We start from the raw sequence: 23,481 nt of genomic DNA on the forward strand, positions 1-23,481 counted from the left end.
GGGTGGAAGGATGGAGTGAGGTGGGAGGACATCTGAGCGGTAGGTCCAGCACGGTCCATTCTGTTAACCATAATAAGGATATTTTGAATGGAGGATGTGGGTCTTAGTGGCCCCAACACCTTTGAGTTATTTGGTGGGTATGACTGTACTTTGTTTCTATGGCAACCTTCAAAGTCCCCAAAACAAGTCTGGCGTCACAGACAGCCTTGAAAAGGTATCCCTTGCTGGACGTGGGGGAGACGCCCCCAGTCCGTCGGGTTGGCCTGCAGTTCCGCAGCTTGGCCGCAGGGGGCGGAATCTGCGGCGGCCTGGAAAACTGGCGGGGGTGGGAGGCGCCGCTCTCTCTCGGGTCAGGCTCCCGGCTCCCGGCTCTGGGCTCCAGGCTGCGGGCTGCCCGCGCCCAGCACGGAGCTGTTTCTCTAAGGACGCGCAGCCGAGGCTAAGGGGTGTGAGGACGCGGGAGGCAGTATCGTCGGATCAGCCCGCAGTCCGCAGCCCCGCCGAGCCTGGAAGCCGCCGGGATGGAGCCGCCGCTCCCGATTGGAGCCCAGCCCCTTACTGTATCCGCCTGAGAGAAGGGGGAGGGGAGGCCGCGCAGGGCGGGGGTGGGGGTCCGCGGGACTGCGGATCGCGGCGGAGGGGCTGCTAGGGGGCAATCGGGCCCCAAAGCCGGGCAGAGCGGGAGAGGGGGGCCAGCGCGGGAGGCGCTGCCTCGGACGCTGGGGAGGAAGGGTGGGCAGAGGGGCAGGAGCCTCTCGCCACCCTGCACCTCGGGTCCCCTCCTGGGCCGCGCTTGTAGAGAAGACCCTTGACTAGCGCCCGCATACTATCGAGGGTATGGAGATGAAGGGTCCTCTCCGGGAGCCCTGCGCGCTGACCCTAGTCCAGAGGAACGGGCAGTATGAGTAAGTAACCACCTGATACCCACAAAGGAGGGGAGCCTGCCATTACCTCCCAACCCCAAACCGCGACAAGCCACGCACCCTCCTCCCACTGAGGCCACGTGGGCAACAGGTTCGGCCCGGGTGTGAAGTGCCAGTGCTCTAACCACCTGGCTTTCTCCCCAAGTTTGCTCTGGCCTGTGGCTCAGGAAAGGGCTCAATGGGCAGGCAAGCAGGAAGCCTGGGTTCTTAGTTCCTGCCCCTGCAACTGACATGGGTTGTGTAATCCTGGGCTGGTCAATAAAGCTTTCTGGGTCTTAGTGTCCTCATCAGTTTAATAAAAACATGAACTGCCTTACCTTATAGCCTTTGGAGTTAACTGAGAGAATAATAAATATGAAAGTGGTTTACAAAGAAGTAAAAGTGTTGTAAAAACGCTTCATTGTTAACCTTCTCTTAATCTCATTCAACTGGTTCCTCCAGTCTCCCACCCCTTTATTCCGTTTGCTTGAAGGCATATTCATTAATTCAGTCATGATTTTGTGTAGGCCAGTAACTGCTTCACTTACTGACTTGACTGCTAGAAAAAGTAATGACATGTATAGAAATGTAAACGACTTTTGGCCTTTCATCAGGGTGTGTTACCTTCCACTCTGCCTTGGACATAAGAGCTCAGTAAAGACTGTTGACTGACTGATCAAAAGATTTTGATAAGCCATCGCTATAGCTGCTGATCTCACTTCCTTGCCACTAATGTTTCATCTAAAGTATCTCTGATGACTATCCTATATAGGTAGGTCCCTATCCCTTTATGCCCCAGCCACCGCCCCTAGTTGTTGGCTGGTTTCTTGACATCAGTGAAGAATTGTCAATCACTTAAATCCTGCCATCCCCCAACAATGAATTCTGCTTAAAAACAATTTTTTTCAGCCCCTGCCTTTAGATTGTCCAGATTCAATCTTTGTCTATGCTGTCTAGTTTACAGAGAAGAAATTTCCATTAGCCTAGCCTGCCCTATTCTGAAACTCTTGGTGCCATTCAAACTGGATGTCAGCTGGTTCTATGGAAGTAGCTCTTCCCTAGATTGTGGTTGGTCAGTTCTGTTGATGTGATAAGTTCATTTTATTTTTCCCAGATTTCATCAAACTGGAAGACCAGTTTAATGAAAGTAAATTCAACAGAAAAGTGAATTGAAAAGTGGAACACCAGTACCACTTCCAAAGGCAAGAATAGAATGGGAAGATGTGAACCTTGGGCAAACCATTAAATTTTTTGTGCCTCGGTTTCCTCTTCTTTAAATTATGAGGATTAAATAAAAATAGCTACAGTGTTGAGATGACCACATCCCAGGATCTGGTCCCTTGGTTCTGTAGGTTTGGAACTGTTCGGCTGATAAGGGAACAAGCGGCTGGCCTTGAGAGAAACACCTCTTTCTATCTGGTCTCATATACTGGAAGCACTTTTAAACTTGCAGTGGTAGCTCTCCTGATTATTTTTATCTTCCCCCCTAGAGAAATCAAATTCTATGTTACAGTTCTGTATAAGTTATGAGTATAACACAAGTCACACTCAATGGCTTGATGTGTGTCAGGTACTCTTCTAAGCACTTGCATGAATTAGTTCATTTAACTCTCATGTGAGGATTGCTGTGAAATTGTAATATTATCATCGTCATCCCCTTTTCCTTGGTGTAGACATGGAGGTTTAGAGAGGTTAAGTCATTTGTTCACAGTCAGGAAGTAACATAGCTGAGATTTAAAGCCATATAACATCTCAGAATTACATCATATCTGAGAAGTTTCTTTTGAAATCATTTATTGGAGACATTACATTATTGGAGACACCTAATACTGTCAAATCATCTGTATAATCCGTGTCTTTTGGGTGCCTTCTTTAGTTTTGTAGTTCCTGCTGTTAACCATAGGAGAAATTTACTTGAGAGACTAAAATTACAATTGAAAACGACTTTATTGCACACAAGGAATCAAACACTGACATTCTTTTTTTTCAAGGTAAATAGATTGTGATGCAACCTGTTGTTTCATCTTTAACCTTCCTTAAACAAATCAGAGTATTTCCTAGGGAAATATTTGTGGACTTGACTTGAATTCCCAGCTTATGTTTTTTGATTTTTTTTGGGGGGGGGTCGCATTTCTTTTTTAAATTGATATTTATAACATTATGTTAGTTTCAGGTGTACAATATAATGACTTGATATTTGTATATACTTTAAAATGATCACTACCATAAGTCTTTTTCTGTCTTTGTGCCACGTGGTATGTGGGGTCTTGTTTCCGGGGCTAGGGATTGAACCTGCACCCCCTGTATTGGAGGCACAGAGTCTTAACCACTGAATTGCCAGAGAAGTTCCTTCAACATTTTTTTTTCTTTTGATGAGAACTTTTAAGACATATTCTCTTAACAACTTTCAAATATACAGTACATTATTATTAACTATAGTCATCATGCTATACATTACAGCCTCAGGACTTAACTATTTTCTAGCTGGACATTTGTACCTGTTGACCCCCTTCACCCATTTCACCCACCCACCCCCATCCTCTGCCTCTAACAGCTGCCAATCTGTTCTCTGGGTCTTTGAGTTCAGTATTTTGGGGTTTTGTTTTTCTGTTTCACACATGAGATCATATGGTATTTGTCTTTCTCTGTCTGACTTCTTTCATTTAGCATAATGCTCTCAAGGTCCATCCATGTTGTCTGTTTTGTGTTGGTTTTTAACAAGACAATCCAGTTGAAACTTTACTGTTAATGTTCAACATCATTTCTGTATTACTTTACTTGGGAATAACATTGGTTTGTGTTCATTTTCCTTAAAGTAAGCTCTTTCTCGTTGACCATTATTTTGTCAGTCTTATCTAGTTTCTGGTCTACATCTGGGTTTATAGGACTCTACTCAACTCATGAACTTTGCAGTTTGAGAAGGACCTGCCCCCATATTCTTCTTTCTAATCACCTTAAACTATAAATCCCTGAAAGTTAGGCAAGTAGAATCAGAGCAGAAAAATGGCATTAGTACTTTTATTTCTCTTACTTCTATCTAAGCATTTCTTTCCCCCAAGTTACCCCTTCAAAGTTAACCAATTTGAAAAAAAAAATCAAAGAGCTAAAATGACAAGCCCCCAAAAGACAACAAAATAGAAATTAGGCCCCTCTAAAGAATGACTTCTAAAGTCAAAAGCTGACCAAGTATGTTTAGAAATTCACCTCTCTTTGTAGCTTAATTAAATGTTTATTCAACCAAAGTTATTGATCATCTATTAGGTAAGAGACAAAACTGAATATAATAGGGTGTTTGCTTTCATGGAGTTCAAATCTGAGGGATTCGCATGTAGTTTTTTGTATGTATGTATATAGTTATATATGTACCTGTAATGGAGTCTGTTAAGTGCTATATTTAAGGGACAAGCAAAGGCATGAGGCCACTAGTTCTGCTTGAGGTTACTTCGGAGGAGTTTCACAGGGGAGTTGATAGTTTGAGCTAGCTCTCAGAAGAAAAGAATAGTGCTCCTGGCTCAAAGAACCACCTGAAGAGTGATTTGGGGGAAGTTAGGAGATGTTCAGGATGACCTTTTACCAGTCAGTTACACCTTGATTCTGGACCACTAAGATTAAGTAATAAGTGAAAAATTAATATTTCAGGAATACATAGGAATTTGGAAATCTTGTGTTTTATACTGAGGGGCCAAGTTCAGTCAGTCATACTTACCAGAAATACTAGCATTAAATTGTAAACCATGATAAAAACACAGGGATATAAAAGCAATCTGGTTGTGATATCTGCTACCTCATTGGTCACTGGATTATTTTGACTGATGCAGCTGGCTGGGCACCTCCTCTTACTTCTCCACGAACCTGTATACTTATTTGAAAAGATAGAATCATTCTTTGATAAAAGCCATGGGAATAAAATCAGAAAGCTAATTGATGAAATTTATAATCCATTTATTCAACAAACGTGAGGGACTGCTACATGCCAGGTGTTGTACTAGGTGCTAGAAATACTGTGGTGAAAAGACAGCCATAGTCCCTTCTCTCATGGTCTTCACACCTAACTGTTAGTTCTTCACTCTGGTATGCATAATCTGAAGGTGTGTGCACTATAACTCATGCTCTTAAAATTGTAAACTGTTTTTAGGACATAGACTGTGTTCTCCATGGCACTGAACTGTGGTTATTCAGGTACTGATCATCACTAATATCCTTTTAGACCTCAAGCAATATCTACCATGATTCTCAGATCCAGGGAACAAGATCCAACAAGTCCAATAAATACAGACTAGATTTGTATAACAATACAGCAATGTATTTTGTTGTTAAATTTTTTTTTTTTAGTTTTTCAGTATCTATTCGTTGATTCATTCTTCTGTTTCCTAGGCTAATAATCCGGTTGCACAAGAAGGAACAGCGTGTTCAAGATATCATTCCTATAAATAGCCACTTCAGATGTGTTCAAGGTACTAGCTTTAATTGCTTAGTTAGTTTTATAATGTTTTTTCCTTCGGTCATTATCTCATTGTATAATATCATACATCTTTAAATTTGTCACTGCACATAAAATGAAATGCATTACCCTCTGTAAATAATCTACCATTGAGAAGATGATAAATTCTTTGTCTAAGAGTACTGAAGGATTATATTGAAATATATATATTCTCACCTGCCACCCTGGCTGGGGTTAGAGACAGATGTGGTCTGTTACCTATGTAGGTAGTCTTTTATGCTGATGAACCTATATGTAGATTTTAATCACATTCTTGGGCTTAACTGATAAACTGCTCGTTGTAAACTGTCAAGGTCACTTCGATTCACATGCATTCAGCACTTTCTCCCCACACTATTTTAAATTAAAACATTTGGCAACACGCCTTGCCAGATTGTAGTACCTTACACTCAATTGTGCTGATTCTCAAACCTTGACATTGGTGAATCATAAGAAAATCAACTCTTGGGAGGAAATACTTGGCTTCCTGCCTTCAAATTTGGGGAAAGGGAACAGAAAATCTGTTGTTTCATCTGCTACAGTGAGACTCAAAAAATTGGGAGGTTTGTGTAGGAGGTGTTGCTTCTGTCATTTCACATTGCCCTAGAAAGGAAATTGATTATTAGAGAACAAATGCATTATGTTTCCGGTGGCTCCATTGGCTTATCAGACAGGCATTCTGTGTCGGCTACAGCTTCTTGGAAAACTTGAATCTTACCTTGCATAAATTCTTTCTTAAACTACATGCAACTTTTTTGATCACAAAAGTAATCTATGTACTGTAAAAAGTTGGGAAAGAGCAGAAAATTATAAAGGAAATAAGTAAACTCAACGTCCTTCAGAGATAAATACCTAACAGTTTCCTTTTTTCTACACATGTAACTTTTAGGGTCGGTGGAGCTCATATGTATGTGTTTTTTGTCCATTCCATTTGCTATCATGTTTTGAGTGCTTTGACATGCTATTAATAGTTGTATACTATTCAGTTTTATGAGTGACCTCTACTGTAGTTATTCCCTGTGTTTGACCTTTGAGTTATTTTTTGTTAGTATAAATAATGAATCTTCCTGCATGTCTCTTACTTCCTTAGAATTTATTCCTATAAGTAGAAATACTAAGTGGGCATGACTTTTTAAGAGAGCATGTATTAAGAATTAAAAATACCCACTGTGAATAGAATCCATATTGTGTAGTAGAATGAAGTCTTTTATTTAGCCTGCCCTGTGTAAGAGAGACATTGAAGGAGGCACCTGCATGCCGAAATAAGTTATTGTGGTCACCTCACTTCTGATAGCATAGTGCTTTTTGTTATATACTCAGCCCTTTAAGGAGGAGAAAAGCCAAAGACAATGATGTTAGTATCCTATTAACTCTATACCTTCTTTGTGCTACTTCTAGAATCTCTTTTACCCTGTTTCTCTTGGTATTGTCTTTAATAAGAAATAGATGGCAGATTGCTAGGTTGGAATCTAGGAAAATTTGTGTGCATGCACACAGTAATCCTCATGACAAAAGGAACAGATACCTCCTTGAGTTTTCACATCCTTTCTGTTTCCCAACCTGTACATCTATCTTGAAAAATCTATGAGTACTTGGGTTTTAAAGAATTAAAGTTACCAAAGAGCAGTTGTGAACTAATACCTCTGTCTTGAAGCACTGTTGTCCCTTGCTTCATTCATCATGCTAGTAAAAGTATTGAGACTATTCTCTAATATTAGACAACTTGGGGCATTATCAGTTCTTCTGTTGCACCTGAATAATGGAGCCAAATTACAATCCAGGCAAGTGAGGGAGCTAGAAAAGGCTGAGACTACTCCTGGCCAAGGTGGATCCAGACTCATCCCTAGGAGTCAGTGCCTGCGTGCTCAGTTGCTCTTTACGACCCCAGACTGCAACCTGCCAGGCTCTGTCCATGGAATTTTCCAGGCAAGGATACTGGAGTGGGTTGCCATTTCCTCCTCCAGGAAGGAGTCAGTACCCAGAGGGAGTACCCGGAGATTAACCAGCCAGGAGGGTCTGACAGGTGCCAATGGCCAAATCCAGGAAAGTCCAAGAGGAAGTGATGAGTTGGATCTAGATACTAGAGGTAAGGGAGGAAGTCTAGGTGAGCCATGGAGAGAAAATAGAACTTTGAACTTGACCCGTTTTATACTTGTTGGGTGTGGTAAGCCTTAGACCCACAAGTGTTAATGGTAGCCTGAAGATAACTTCAAGTATTCTCTGTTCCTGTATGGGGCAGGGGTGGAGGTAATGAGGTCATTGGAAAATTTTCAGAGACTAGATTTGAGTTAAGAAAGTAATTTACCTCTAGGCTTTTGGGGTCACTTTCTTGGCTTTTTATAAGAATTATCTAAATGATACAGTTAGATTATATTAAGTTAGTGTGTTATAGTTGAGGGGAATTAAACTCACCTTCACTTGAATTAACATGTTATATTCCCTACTATTGTCATTGCTTGATTTGCTTTGAGGAATTCCATGTGATTACTTGTTCAATGCATTTTTGTTTCAGTTGAATTGCTTATAATCTTTAGGACACAGTGCTATTAAAATCCCCCTTTAAAAGTGCTAAACAAAAAAGCAAAGGATTGTTTTTAATGTGTTCTAAAACCTAGTAGTGGTGATTGAAAGAAGTAGTTAGGTTTGTACTTCTTTGGGTTATAATGAATGGTTTTCTCTTCCCTGATCCTGTTCTTCTTTTCCTTTAGAAGCAGAAGAAACTCTTTTAATTGACATAGCTTCAAACAGTAAGTATCTTTCTGAATGGAGTTGATTTTCATTCAACAAATATGTACTTGAAGACCCACTGTATGTAAGACACCTTTTTTGCACAACTTTCATCTTACCATTTTATCCTGTATTCTCTAGTTTCATAAGGCAGCCATACAAATTAGTATTGCCTCCCCAAAACACTTAGCCTACGCTTAAGAAAAAGCAGGTGGCTGGCAAGAGTCTTTAAAAAGTTGAAAACGTGATCTGCTTTTCTGATGCTGAACTTCTTTGAGATACCAGTTTTTTGTTGCTATCAGTTAAGTCATTCCTGTGGAGTAGGAAATTGTAGGAAGGGCCATAGAGTGTTTAAGGCACAAAAGGTTTATGAGGTTTTTTTTAACTGCTGTTATGTTTTAAGTTTTTTTCCCCTACCTACTTTTGATTTTTACATGTTAAATCATAATGTTTTCCTTAATTTATTATATTATTTGGGAGGCTACAGAGTCCCTTTTGTACCAGGGAAATCTTTTGTTTTGTTTTGTTTTTTCTTAAAATAATTTTGGTCTTTTATTTAAGACCGTCTTCTCAAGGCATTTCTTTATCAGAGAGAACATGGTCTTCCTTCTCACTGTTTCCGTTCTCGCATTTTTTATCTGTTTGAAACAAATCATCTTAGACTTTCTGTGCAAGCTGTTCTCCATTTATCATTTAAAATTGTGCTTTGTTAACATGGGGAGGAAAAATTGGGCACTTGAATGCTACTGTATCTACTCTGTGGTTGCCGTGGGAAAGAGTATATGACGACATGAATCCAAATCAATTGGGGTGCTTTATCTCTTGGTTGAGTCCTTGGATGCCTGGGACTTGGCCCTTAGCTTGGGGCTATCAGTTCATACATAATTTTGCTTAGATATAGTCCCTGTCCTTGGCACTATTGTTTTGTATTACACAGTTTAGGTACTTCTTCTGATTTGGATTTTATTATTCTTTCCTTTGGTCATAAATTTTGGAAGTCTTAAGGGCTGATCCTAAAAGGCTAAGCACATCCAACTTCTAGCTTCTACTGCAGATATCCAGGAGAGCAAGTAACCTAATATCTATGTCTTACTGTACTTAGAAAGGAGAAGGTAAGAGCAATACTAATAAAGCAAAATGTGAGCAAAGTTTGTTCAGCAGTGACTCACATTGGTGCTGAAATCTTCTGAAATTAGATACCTAAATGTCCTGTTCTTAGTATGGAAATAGGTATTTCCATAGCTGAAAAGTTAAACTGAGCTGTGCCTTTTTTCTTACAAACACCTAATTTATGACGTTGGTTTAGTTGGCCTCTCCTACATGGAAATTAACCATGTGTTGCTGTGTCCAGAGTTCAAGTTACTAGATTATATGGGAAGGAGTTAAGTAACCACTTGAAAAAAATCCTTCATTTATGCCTATTTATTAATATTTGTACTGAAACTAGATTTTTTCTTGATCCTTAGGCTTCACATATAAACCTTTAGAGCACACAATATGTTGCTGGAGAAGACCTTGGGTTTGTTAAGCAAGGGTGATTTTACTGAAACGTTATGTTTTCCCACTGTCTGGATGTTGGTATTAAACATTTTAAAATGTTTTTTTCTGATTATAGAGACAATACATCCTTCATTAGGTACAATTTGTAAAGTTCACGAAAGTTTAAAGTATCAAATTAAAATTACACTCCTGTGACCTAGAGATCACCACTGTAATTAACATTTTTATGTATGTCTTTCCAGTCCTTTACTTATATTTTTACATAATTGGAATCCTAATATATAGTTTTTATCCTGCATTTTCATTTAACAGATATTGTGACCTTTCGCATATCATTTAAAATAGTTTAAATGATTTTTAATGGCTAACATTTCACCATAGATATGCACCAAGTTTTGTTAATTTAACTCCTTTGTAAAATTTAGTCACTGTCAAGGAACATGGTATATCTCTGCTTACCGAGGTTCTCTTTATATCTCTCAGTAACATATTGTGGTTTCTTCATAGATAGCAAATATTTGTAGGTTAAGTATTTTTTGATGGATTTTTTTTGCTGCTATTGTCAGTGGAACTTTTTTTTTTTGGAAGCTTTTTTCTCTTCTATTGCTTACTACTAGTATACAGAGCAGCTGTTGGCTTTTAGATATTTATCTTTTATCCAGCCACTTTACAGAATTTTATTTTGGGGGAGCCTTTTATTTTCTTTTTTGGTTTTGATAGCCCTAGTCATCTGCAAATAATAGTTTTGTGTCTTTGTAGTAGCTATACCTGGAGAAGGCAATGGCAACCCACTCCAGTATTCTTGCCTGGAGAATCCCAGGGACAGGGGAGCCTGATGGGCTACCATGTATGGGTCGCACAGAGTTGGACACGACTGAAGCAACTTAGCAGCAGCAGTAGCTATTAGTTTTGATTCCTATCTCATTACACCAACAAGAATTTGGAGGTCAACGTTAAATGATGATGATGATGACATTTTATGTTTAGCTCCTGATTCCAGTGAGAATGCCTCAAGTGGTGCTTCACTGTTGAGGACATTATTGCTTATTGATTTGATAGTTTTATTTTTAAAAATGTTAAGAAACTGCATGTATTTCAAATTTGTATGAGTTTATTTAATTTTTTGGCCATGGCATATGGGCATGTGGGATCCTAAATCCCCAACCAGGGATTGAACCCACGCCCCCTGCAGTGGAAGCATGGAGTCTCAACAATTGGACCACCAGGGAAGTCCTTTGTGTTTTTAAAATGATGAATATATATTAAATTTTATCAAATGTCTTTTTAGTATGTATAGAGATGATTCTATTGTTCTTCCTTTTTTGACCTATTGATGGACAGTATGATACTAATTCCCTAATACTGAGCCCTCTTTTATTCATTCTTCAACAAATATTTGTAGAGTGCCTTCTATTTGCCAGGCACTATTCTAAGTGCTGCACAATCAGTAGAAAATAACATAGATAAGGTTGCTGCTCCTGCTTTGGTTCTTGCTTCTGTGCTATTTGGTACTAGTGTCACATTGATGGCTATAATCCGTTAATCCTTTTCATAAGCTTATGAATACCTCTTATGTGCCAGGCACTATGCTCTAGGGATACAGGGAAAAGCAGCATAGGCATGGTACTTCATGAAACTTAGTTCAAGAAACAGCTTTTAAACTGGTAATGTATGGTTACATAGTTACAGGGTTGTTGTTTTGTTTTTTTTTCCCTTGGCTTCATCACCCACAGCTTGTGGGATCTTAGTTCCCCAACTCGTGATTGAATCTAGGCCCTCTGCAGCAGAACCCTGGAGTCCTAACCACTGGACTGCCAGGGAAGTCCTGATAGTTGCAGTTTTGATAAATACTATCAGGGAGAAATACAAAGAGTTGATAAGACTAAATTAGTCAAGGTCCTCAGGGAAGGCCTCTTTGAAGAAGTCTTTTAAATTGAGACCAGAGGGGATAAGTAAAAGGTGAAAATGGGGAAGAGAAGATTCCAGGAACGTCATGGGCATAGGTCCCAAATTGGGAAGTAGCTTGATACTTTCTTTGAAATGAAAGAAGGCCAGGATGCCTGAAATAAGTCTCAGGCACTAAGGTAGGCCAGGCTAGGACCAGATCCAGTAGAATCTTGTAAGCCATGATGAGGAATCTGGATTTTTAGAGTTTAAAAACTGAAAGAATATGAAGGATTTTATGCCCGTGTTGGGTTGCCAGGAGGCTCTTTCAGTGGTTTAAGCTAGAGTGCTAGAGAGTATGGTGGCAGTAAGAATGGAGAGAAGTAGACAGATATGATAAATGATTTTGAAGAGTAAATCAACAGAGGCTGGTGTGGGGGTAGGGGGTAAGCTGAAGAGAAGTTGTCAAGGATGAATCCTAGGTTTCTGGCATGAATGTGGTTGGTGGTACCATTTGCAGAAATAAGAACATTGCAAGAGGAATGAGTTTTCCTGGGGTTTTAGCTATGTTTACTTTGAAATCTCTTTGAGACATTTCAGTGTAGATGATAAATTGGCAGTTGAATGTATGCATCTGAAGCTCAGAAGTAAGGTCTGGGTCACTAGCACAAAGAGGGTATTTGAAACCATAGGAGATGATATAATTGTATTGTATAGCTGTGCTATCAGTTATAGTAGCCACTAGTCATATGTGCCTATTTAAATTAATTAGAACAAAATTAGAAAATCAATTCCTCAGTTGCACTAGTCACATTTCAAGTGCTCATTAGCCACATGGGGTCATTGTTTACCATATTGCACAGTGTAGTTATACAGCATGTCCATCATCACAGGAAGTCCTATTGGACAGTGCTGATACAGAGTGAAGAAAAAGGTTTAGGATTGAACTCACTCTACTTTTTAAAGTTTGGGTAGAGGAGAAGATACTTCAAAGGGCACTAAAAATTAGTGACCAAAGAGAGAGAAATTAGATGAGTATGGTGTCATAGAAGCCTTTTAAAGAGACTATTTCAAGGAGGGATCAACTGTTGATTTCTGCTGATAGATCTGATAATATGACTGAAGAATATCCATTGAATTTAGCAATATGGAGATTATTGGTGACCTTAACAAAGCAATTTCAGAGGGGTAGTGGGAGCCAAAGTCACATTGGAGTGGATTAAAGAGCAAAATGGAAGGTGAGCAAGTAGTAACTTAACTATGTGTCTTTCAAAGCTTGACTGCAGAGGGGAATGTAGAGATGAACTGGAGTTGGAGGGGGATATGGGGTCCAGGAAGGTCTTTTGTTTTAAATGATAATTTAGAGCACGATTTATTTAAATGCTGATAAGAAGGAGACTATGAGGGAGAGGTTGAAGATACTGAGGGGAGGTGTCTAGAGAATGATAGAGAAGGTAAGATTCCTGAGAGAACCCAAGGGGTTGTAATTCCTCTGATCTTCTTCCTTGTACCAGAAGGGAAAGAAGATGAATAGAGATACAGGTAGGTTTTATATGATGGCTTCCATTTCCTTTGAAGTATGAGGTAAAGCAGTCTGCTTGGAAGAAAGGAGCTTGAGAAGAGTGGGATTCAAAGACTGACGATAAATGTGAAGTTGTGAATTGTTTTTCCAGATAGTAGTGGGAGACAAGTTGACTATGGAAACTTAGACTGATTCCTATCATACAGGGCCCTGTTGAGGTTAGCAGTCAATTTATAATGGGGTGTGTGTGTGCTTGTGTATCTGGTTTTACTCCCTCAGATATAAGTACAGAGAACGCAGTTAGTTGGATTTCTGAGTGTTGAAAGTTAGCCAGGTAGGCATTAGCCAGAACACAGTGAGTGGTAAGGCAGTTCTGGGTTTTTGCAACTGAGTGAAATGATGGCTTCTGTTTGACAAAAAGGAAAGCGAAGGGCTTCCTGGTGGCTCAGTAGTAAATAATCTGCCTGCCATTACAGGAGCTTCAGGAGACATGAGTTCAATCCTGGGGTCGGGAAAATTCCCTGGAAGAGGAAATGGCAACCTACTCCAATATTCTTGCTGAGAAAATTTCTTAAGCACAGTTGCAGGGTTAATGCCCTCACAAAGAAAGGTGGGGGAGGGTAGTGAAAACAAGAGAGAGTGAATGAATACTGAGAAAGTGAAGGGATCAGTGTGTCAGAGATTCCCCTAAGAGCAGGTAAGCGGCAAGGAGTTCAGAGTGGGTATTTGAATTAAAGATTTATGAGGTGATGGTGTTTCTGTGACAAAAGATCCAGGGTATAACTGAGTAGTCCCAGTAAGACTGAGGGAGTAGGTGGCTGAGGTGGAGGGGCAAGGTCATTGGATGAGGAAGCTGAAGGTGTTGACTGAGTTTTTGGTGCTAATTTTGAAGGGATGCAAAATTAAAGCAAAAGTGTGAGTTGAGAGGAAGTCTTATGAATCAGACCTGGATTCAGAAATTTCTGGGAGGTTGGTACATGATCTCATGGAGGAAGGAAGGGAAAGCGCTGGCATAGTCCAGTGGGTGAGCCTCAAAGTAGAAGGGATTTTTCCTGAGGGAGGAGGAGAGGGAATGGTCTGGAGATGGCATTAGGACAAATAAGGACACCAGTCTTAAATTACATAGTGTGTGAGAGACTATAAATAGCCTCTACTTCGGAGGGCCACAGGGGGAGCTACTCTCAGGGGCCAGCCAGTTTGCAGGTGACTGGTTTTCTGGATGCAGTAGATCACCTAGGGGAGTGTTTTTAGAAACTGCCAGTGTCTGGGCTTCACCCCCAGAAATTCTGTTTTCTTGGCCTGGGGTGGGGCCCAAGTGTCAGTATTTCCTGAAAGTGCCTCTGGTAATTCTGATGCTCCCTGAGTTGAGAACTACTGAGAGATTCAGGGAGTATTCAGAGAAGTTGAGGAAAGAGGAGTGTTAGCTGATTTCAGAGGCCAGAAGGGCTGGCAGGGAAGAGAGTAGACAGTTGGGTGGAGGGGGTAATTTGTTCCCTTTCCCATGCAACATGGTGAGAGAGCATCTAGTGTTTTTTGTTTTGTAAGCAGTTTCTGGAATCTTCTGTCAAATGGGTCAGTTTATTTTTTTAAACTTGCTAAAATGTATCTTTCAAGATCCTGGAACAGAGAGAACACATGTTCCTGTTCTAAGTTTCTGTCCGATACAAGCTGCTCTTTTTAAGTTTTTTTTTCTACTCTTAATATAAATTATCAGAGAAAGAGAGGACTATTTGTGTCCTGAAGGAGGTTTTCCCTGTATCTTGAAGGCAGTTCTAATTGACAGTCCTTATTCATGCCCTTTTTTCCTCCTTACAGTGGCAGCCTCATTAATTTTCTTATTGCTGGTCCTCTTGCATGCTTTTTTCCCCCATTTTAATCCTCTATGTTTATCTCTTTCTTCTGATCACTAAATCTGTGTAGATAGAAACGTAAAGAAATGCAAAGAAAGAGTCAAAGATTCAGAAGTGGATTTCTACCATAAGATACTACGATTTTCATTTCATTTTCTCATCTCTGTTATTTACAAGTGTGAAAGAGTCCAGTTCTATAGTCATTAAATGCCTTCTGTCTGTGAAGTCTGATGTCATTATTATCAATAAAGTAACTGATGAGCCCAGTTTGCCTGGGGCTTTCCTGGTCTTAGCTTTAGAAGTCTTGAGTCCTAAGAAGCCCTTCTGTCCCAGACAACCCCGGGAGACCATTGAGAGTGTTGTGTTGGGTAAACCTTATGTGAAACCTGTCTCTTGCCCTCAAAGAGCTTATAGTTTCTAGGGCCATGAGAAAGCAGTATGTGTAATAAACCAGTTAAAATAAGAATATAAACAAGGACCTGGGTTTCCTGGATCACCATAGCCAGACAGTTGATACAGATGGTAAATGTAAGGCTTTAGAAAAGGGGAGACAGTATGTTATATACATAAGAAACTGAAGTCCTAGGTAACTTTGCTTCTAATTACACTGTTTTCCAATTGGCTATACTTGAACCAGAACACTCATGGACATGGGTCATTATATTATTTTTGTGAGTTTTTTCAAGACATAGATTTTTTACTGGAGGTAAATGAGGTATGGATGCTTCTTTTCAGAATAATTCAAGCAGCTCCCATTATGCTTCTCTTTTTTACTTAGCTTATAAATTCAGTTGCCTGAGTACAGTCTGTACCTAAGGAACAAACCATCCTATTTCCGTTTTTTCCTTCACACTTCAGAGATTCATATTATGTGATTTGGATTTGAAGTGGTAGGAATTTCCAGCTAGGAGCTGTGAGGGAGGTGGTTGGGGAATTGATCTTTTGCTAGAATTTGAAGGTTCCTACAGTGACATATGAGCAACATATCAGAATGTAGGAAACTATGATTTTATTATGCATCATGTCACTATATTGGGCTGCTCATTTACACAGTTCATTAGCCTACATTAAATTTTTCTCTGCATCACCCCCAATACCACCACCACAATGAATCCCTTCATCTTATAGGAATGCTTCATACATTAGAGGTCTGGAATGTTTGCTATCTGGATCTTCTTCTATTAAATTGGTAAGTTGAAAATATGATCCCAAGAAAACATTATATGTATATGGATTTCTATTCTTTTTAGGTGGCTGCAAAATTCGGATTCAAGGGGACTGGACCAGAGAGCGACGCTTTGAAATCCCTGATGAGGATCACTGTGTGAAGTTCGTCTCAGAAGTCCTTGCTGCTCAGGAAGGTGACTCAAACCTCAGCAGTTTTCTTTCTATTTGTATGGGACATGCATACAGAGACAGGTGGCTGTTAGCAGAGTACCTTGCCCATGGAGCCTTGATAGGTGATTTTTTTTTGTTGTTCAGGAATGACCCCAGGGATAGGTTAGGGTAAGTCTATTCAGCTTTAAGGACCCTGAGTCAGTTTCCAGAATCTTCTGTTTCTTGCCATGGCCAGCTTACTGCAGACAGTAATCCTCCTCCAGCCCCAGATGGTCCCAGAGCTGCTCTCATTTTCTTAGTCTCTTCCTTTGTGTTCAGGAATGGTGCTAAGTGAATGGCCTTTGGTGGTGGTGGTGGTTTAGTTGCTAAGTCGTGCCTGACTGTTGCAACCCCATGGACTGTAGCCTGCCAGGCTCCTCTTTTGGTTATGGTAAGTTCCATTCAGTGGAATGGTTGTTTCACTCTATGACCCCTATCTCTCCAGCTCAGTCACAGCTTCTTGTTCCAGACCAAAAGGAGTCATCCAGCTGGTACCAGAAATTAGACACTAAGGACAACTCTTCTGTTTTTTCAGGTACTGAAAAGATTCTTTTTTTTCCCCTGGTTGCTATGATGATTGCAGAGTCAGTAGATTTTACCTGGGCAGATAAGATAGTGTGGGGTAATGTCAATGTCAGATACCTTCTCCTGTGGAGTGGTTTTGGAGTCTGTACTCACCACCTCATGTTCAGTCCTGTTACTTTCTGTGGCACATTAGCTCTTTTGGAGCCAGCTTAGCAGAGGGGTAAAAAATGCAGACTGCAGGGGCAGACTGCCTGGGTTTGAATCACAGCTCTCTGACTTCCTAGTTATATGACCTTGGTCAAGTTACTTTGACATCTCTGAGCTTCTGTTTCTTTTTCTGTAACTTAGGAAGATTTTTTAATAGCACCTATCTCATGGGGGTCTTTGTGACGATTAAATGAGATAGTGATATAATCCCTAATTATCAACCAGGCATTGTGCTAAAAGTCTATAAATACTCGCTCTTTTAGTCACATTCCAAGTTAATGTAACTTACTAGTTATGTTTATCATTCTAGTTAATATGTCAGTGGTTCAGGGACAAATGTGCTTCTTCCCCTAGCTACGTTATCACTGTTCGTATACCTTTCTGTTTGGTAACGCCGCTGAGCAAATAGGGGTCAGACCAAAACCGCTGACCAAAGCAAAGTCCTATCTATCCTGAACAAGTTGGATGTTATCTTCCCCCGCTTTGACTCTGGGTTCTGCATCCTTCAGGGCTTCTTGGATTTGAGGATAATTTTTCATCTATGAATTTGGACAAGAAAATCAATTTGCAGAATCAGCCTATAGGGGTTCACCGGGAACCTCCACCCCCACCCCCTTCAGTGAATAGAATGTAAGTCCTGTGTTGAAACAGATTTCCCATGTGTGAGACTTCCCTGGTGAAGGCAGTTTCACTTCTGAATTGCTCATTTATTTGCTAGGCTTCCACGTGAAAAAGAAGCTTCTAACAAGGAACCCCCCAAAGTGACCAACACCATGCGGAAGCTCTTTGTACCAAACACCCAGTCTGGACAGCGGGAGGGTCTCATCAAACACATCCTGGCAAAGCGAGAAAAAGAATATGTCAACATTCAGACTTTCAGGTTAGTCTCCCTTCTACTTAAGGAGGTGAAACATTAGTTACATTAGTTGGTATAGAAAAAAATATTCTTTTGGTATTTAAGGTATTAGTGTAATTAGCTTATTTCAGAATAAAAGCATAATAAAAAAGAATGGTGAGCTGATTCAAGTGCTTGTCTTTTTGCGGTCAGTAACCTACATATCCGCGATAATGCAAATGCTACAATTTCCCTTGGATTTTCTAATTACTAATAATACCACATCTACTAATACTATCCACTCTTAGAGAACGAAATCAAGCTCACATGTACTAGAGAATTGTCTCCTAGCACATTCCATAAGCAGGTGTGTTTATCTATCTGACCTGCTGAATTTCTTCTTGCCAGTACTGGCAAATTAAGTCCACTGTTACCACTAGATCTTAATTTTCATTTTCCTACTTTTGGTAAGTTAACTAAACGAAGTTTCACCCAATCCTCTTGATTGGGAGGCCTATCTTGAATTCTAATTCAGTCATGACTATATCCCTGTGCTGAAGCCTCCAGTTCTTCAGATTCCCCAGGATGCTTATATTTGTATGTAAACAGTTAAGATAGTCATGAGTTTTCCCTTCTGCTTTCCCCCTTAATACTATATCTGTCTCAACAGAATTTCCTCCACAGATGTCCTTCTAATCCTTCAAGAAGTGAGTTTTTGGATTTAACTATGGTTCCTTATGGAACAGTTATCCATATTAGATATCCTTACAGAGTGAAGATACCTCTTTCCCATCCAGAAGCTCTCCCTTCAAATATGTTTGGATGGAATGTAAGAGGAAGGAAATGTGGTAGAGCCATTAAATTTGTGTTTTTTAAATAGAAACTTGATTCCTTTCTGTAGGTTTACCTGCTGTGAAAGTTAGAGGGAATAAGCCCACTGCCTTTGCATTCTACAGGCAAGAAGGGTTTTTGGTATGTGTGGCAAAGCAGCTTGAGAAATTGCACTGGCTTATTGTGAATATACACTTGTATAGAAGTAATGAGAGAACTTTCTTTAGTTCATACTTTACCTTTGTTTCTAAATTATTTTTTGGTATTATGTATTAGATTTTTTGTTGGAACGTGGAACGTGAATGGCCAGTCTCCAGATAGTGGGTTAGAACCTTGGCTGAACTGTGATCTGAATCCTCCTGATATCTACTGCATTGGGTAAAATACATATCTGGAATTTCATTTTGGCTATATGTTTGGTGTTACTTTATGTGACATTTTGCCCTTTTTTCCCCACTGTTTGTAAAAACCTACTGTAGACTATATATGAGAGCTAACTTGTGGGTCAAATTTGTGAGATCATAGAGGAACAAATATCTAAAATGGTGTGAGGAAGCATCTAGTCCTCTCAAAACCCATAGAAAACTATATTCTTCATAGAAACTGAGATCTGAGGTTAATTCTAATAGTGACTATTCCTAGGATATATAAGCAAAGCTCTGTTATCCCTTATGGAAGTTTTTTTTGTGTGTTTTGCTTGACCTATGCATATACTTGTGGGGGAGTCTTTTGAAAAGAAAACTACTTGTCCTTACTGATCACTTGAGCAGTAGAGCAGTTCTCTAAAATTCCTCTCTCCCACATTCCTTTTTTCACCTAATGTCTCAGAAAATGGGACAGGAGGTAGTCAGAGATAATTATGGGATGTAGATCTCACATCCTCTTGTTTTCTCAGATTCCAAGAGCTGGACTTGAGCACAGAAGCCTTTTTCTACTTTGAATCTGTGAAAGAACAAGAGTGGTCCTTGGCGGTAGAGAGGAGTTTGCATTCCAAAGCCAAGTATAAGAAAGTAAGCTGCATTTAATTATCTTTTTTAGTATATGACTAAATAGCACTCACTGGAAGTTACTCTGTTTATAGCTTGTTCCAAAAGAATGGATTAATTGAATTCTCCCCCATGTGTAATACCGGATAGGGCAGACTAATGCTTTTCATTCCTATTTCCTAGAAAAAAAATTCCCTAAGCTGCTCAATTCTATAGTTTCATTGCTTGGCTAAGTTTTAAGAGAAAGGAAGAATTTTACTGTACTGATAGCAATAATTAACTCAAATGACATATAAGTTATTTTTTGCAACAAGAATTTAAGACTGAAATTGTTTGCTTACACGGTCAGAACTGGATGCTTTACAGAAAAGCAGTTTGAAGCATGTGGGTGCATTGGGTAAGCTTTAGAATTGGAGCAAGAACAGGAGTGTTGTAGAATTTAAATGAGTTTAAAACTTGGTTGTAAGTCAAGAGTAGAGTTGACTTTAGCTAGGTGACCCAATTTGTTGGTCTTTAGAAGGCACATAGTAGAGGCTACCAAAAGAGTTATTTTAATTATTCAGCTACCATATCAAGCCCTTCAAAAGGAGTCATCTGTCTGAGTAATTTTCATCTGCCCCTTCTTACACCTGATGTAGGTGATAAGACTGCTGAAGATGTTATTCCTCTCATATAGACTAATACATATTTCAGACATATTTCTAGTTCACAAAGTCAATAGGATTGTTACACATTTTATTAGGAAATTTACTAGGAAGGAGAGGCAAAAGGAACAAGCTGGGAGAGAGGCTTTGTCTTTATTATTCAACTTTTAAATACTGCTTACTCATGGTAGGCTAAAACGTGATTAAAATAATGAATCTAGAGCTGAGGGTACTTGTTGTCCCTGAAGACTTTTACTGGTCAGAGCCAGATTAGCGCTTTCCTGGAAAAATTTTGTTGCCTGTTTATGAGGTCCATTGGGAAATTAGAGGATTTAGATTCAAATTGAGGCATGATTATATCTTCTTGGTGGAAAATTACTTGTGGGAAGTTAGAGATGTGCAAAGAGTGGTATTAACACAAACCTCTTCTAATTCCCTGGAACTTAAAGGTTCAGCTAGTCCGCCTTGTTGGGATGATGCTCCTGATATTTGCCAGAAAGGATCAGTTGCGATATATCCGTGATATTGCTACAGAAACTGTTGGAACTGGAATCATGGGAAAGATGGTGAGTTAATCTGGAGTTGAGCTTGATTATGATTTCATGTCCATATGAAGTTCAGGTGCTCATTGTGTCTTTTGTACTAACTGTGAATAATTACTCTTGCTAACAGGGAAACAAAGGTGGGGTAGCTGTGAGGTTTGTATTTCACAACACTACCTTTTGCATTGTCAATTCCCACCTGGCTGCCCACGTGGAAGAGTTTGAAAGAAGGAATCAAGATTATAAGGACATCTGCGCACGAATGAGTTTTGTGGTCCCAAATCAGACCCTCCCGCAGCTGAACATCATGAAACATGAGTGAGTGGTTAAGTCTTCTTTAGCCTTTGAGTAGTGGAGCTGAGAAGAGACTAACCATGATGAGAAACTATAGAAATGTGCAGAGTAAGAGATAACTGTTTTGGGATTGGGTTCACAAAGAAGAGGAAGGTTTTGAGAACTAGCAGATGCAATGAGTCAGAGAAATTAGATTTGCTATCAGAGGAAAGCTTAGTTCTATCAGCGGACATCTGAGTATTGGTGGAGGGGGTCTGTCAGTTGTAGTCAGTTTTCATTATTTTTTATTATAAAATAGAAAAATTTATTATAAATATAATAAAAGGTGAAAGGAAAAATATCCATCATTTCTTATCTCTGCTTTCCCCAGCCAGTCCCTCCCTCCAGAGAAAACCATTGTGGACAATTCAGTGTGTGTCCTTCTAGATCTCTGCTGTCCAGTATGGCAGTCCAGTAGCCATAGGTGACTACTGGGCACTTGAAAGTAACTAGTCCAAACTGAGATGTGTGGTGAGCATAGACTATGCACTGAAATTATGGGGGAAAATGTAAACTATCTCAATTTTTAAGATATTGATGACATGTTGAAATGACAAAAGTTTGGATATATTGAGTTGAATGGAATTTGTTGTTAAAGTTATTTTCACTTGTTTCTTTTATTTCTTATATTCAGCTACTAAAAAATTTTAAATTACATTTGTAATGTGCATCCTATTTCTTCTGAATAGTGCTGTTCTAGACTTTTATCTGTGCACATGCACACACATACTCAGTATATAGGACTGTATTATCCTATTTTTTGTGAATTATTTTCCAAGCCAGTAAACATAGGTCTACATTATTCTTTTCACTGACTGTGAATCATTCAGAAAAGGGGCCATGGTAATTTAAAAACACCAGTGGTTAATATGAAAGGTTAGTGAATAATGGAATTTAATAAGAACAGAAACAAAAATCAGTTGAGGAATGGATTCTCAAGGAATCAGTTGAGAAAATAGCTGTGAGGAAATTAACACTAGTAATTGAAACTCTGAGAGGGTGATGAGACTTGGAATAAGTGGTTTGAGATAGGAATTAGCAGGAAAACAAAAGATAAATTGAGGGCTATTAGAATCAATAGAGAGTGGGGTAATTGAGGAAAGAGTAGGGCAAGATAGTGATGTTGGCCTGTTCATATTGTCTCAACATTTAGGATCATATGGAATTCTGCTTCACAGTGGTAAAGCAAGGCCTTGACATCAGTGGTCATAAAATTGACCTGAGATTCCATAAAGTTATTTACCTGGGATTCCTTAAATTTCATGTCGCATCAAAGATTGGCAAGGAGACCCATTTAGAATTTGAAATAGCCCGTTTTGGTGCAGTCATTTCAGGGTCTCCCCTGTGGCACTCTAAGCACACCTGGGGGTCTGTTGCTGTGATTGGGAGCCTGTGGCCCCTGTGGGCTGCCAGTCTCCTTCCTTCCTGGGACTTGGACTGTGGTTCCCGGGCAGGGGTAGATAGACTGGCAACAGCAGAAAGCCCTGGACCTCTGTTCGCTAGTGGGCCCCGCCTGAGAGAGGTGTCATTCAGACTGTGCAGACCCTTGTGGAGAGCCTGTAGAACATCAGAGCTTGGAGAGGCAGAAAATGTTCAGATCCTCTTCCCCTAGAGACCTGGCAAGCAGCCAGGTGAAATTTTGAAACTAGTCCAGCAAATAAACTACATGCTTTTCTGAGGCAGTTAACTCCTTGGCTCCTGAGTCCCACACACACCCCATATTTCTCCATCTTTGTTCCTCATGCATGCAGTGTCCATCCTCCCACCTCTTTTCTCATCCCCTTGACCCTCTCAGGCATTGATAGTACTCATCCCCAAAGGATAGTTAGCACTCAAACCCCTTGTCAGATAGTGATAAATGAATGCTTATCAGTAATCTACCCATTTTCCTTCTCTGCATTCTCCTCTCATTGACTTTTATGCTAATTACTGCTACTCTTACTCATATATTGCTTGATCCTCAGTGTCGTCATCTGGTTGGGAGATTTGAACTACAGGCTTTGCATGCCTGATGCCAGTGAAGTGAAGAGTCTTATTAACAAGAATGACCTTCAGAGACTCTTGAAATTTGACCAGGTAAGTAAAATTTTATCTTATAGGTTCTTTCTTACATAGCAGATAAAATTGTTAAGCCGCATGGGAAGTGTGTCTTAATCTAGAAGTAGATGGAAAGGTCTCATTGTGTGGGAAAACATTGTGACTAGTGAAGCAGTGAATACACACAAGGTTTTTACAAACTACTTGGATGGGAGGAGGGGAGATAATATTAGTGATAAATAGTCAATGTAACATTTATTCATTAAGTCTTTATCAAGAAGAGATTTCAGAGATTTGTA

The 23,481-nt window shown here is 39.8% G+C and overlaps 1 protein-coding gene across 2 annotated transcripts in view; it reads left to right on the forward strand.

Annotated features, from left to right (window-relative positions):
- The first annotated feature begins 331 nt into the window (after positions 1-331).
- The window catches only part of OCRL (OCRL, inositol polyphosphate-5-phosphatase), a 47,863-nt gene continuing 24,713 nt past the window's right edge, over positions 332-23,481 (forward strand). For both annotated transcript variants that reach the window (XM_018044193.1, XM_018044194.1), the window contains exons 1-13: positions 332-560; positions 826-905; positions 5,277-5,356; positions 8,091-8,129; positions 16,116-16,226; positions 16,688-16,777; positions 17,484-17,604; positions 17,693-17,854; positions 18,917-19,018; positions 19,536-19,650; positions 20,720-20,836; positions 20,943-21,130; positions 23,110-23,221. In XM_018044193.1, the coding sequence (XP_017899682.1) occupies positions 522-560; positions 826-905; positions 5,277-5,356; positions 8,091-8,129; positions 16,116-16,226; positions 16,688-16,777; positions 17,484-17,604; positions 17,693-17,854; positions 18,917-19,018; positions 19,536-19,650; positions 20,720-20,836; positions 20,943-21,130; positions 23,110-23,221 (1,356 nt within the window). In that variant the 5' untranslated portion in view covers positions 332-521. The remainder of the gene's footprint in view (positions 561-825; positions 906-5,276; positions 5,357-8,090; positions 8,130-16,115; positions 16,227-16,687; positions 16,778-17,483; positions 17,605-17,692; positions 17,855-18,916; positions 19,019-19,535; positions 19,651-20,719; positions 20,837-20,942; positions 21,131-23,109; positions 23,222-23,481) is intronic.

This window comes from Capra hircus (genome assembly GCF_001704415.2).
Source record: "Capra hircus breed San Clemente chromosome X unlocalized genomic scaffold, ASM170441v1, whole genome shotgun sequence".
Lineage (NCBI taxonomy): Eukaryota > Metazoa > Chordata > Mammalia > Artiodactyla > Bovidae > Capra > Capra hircus.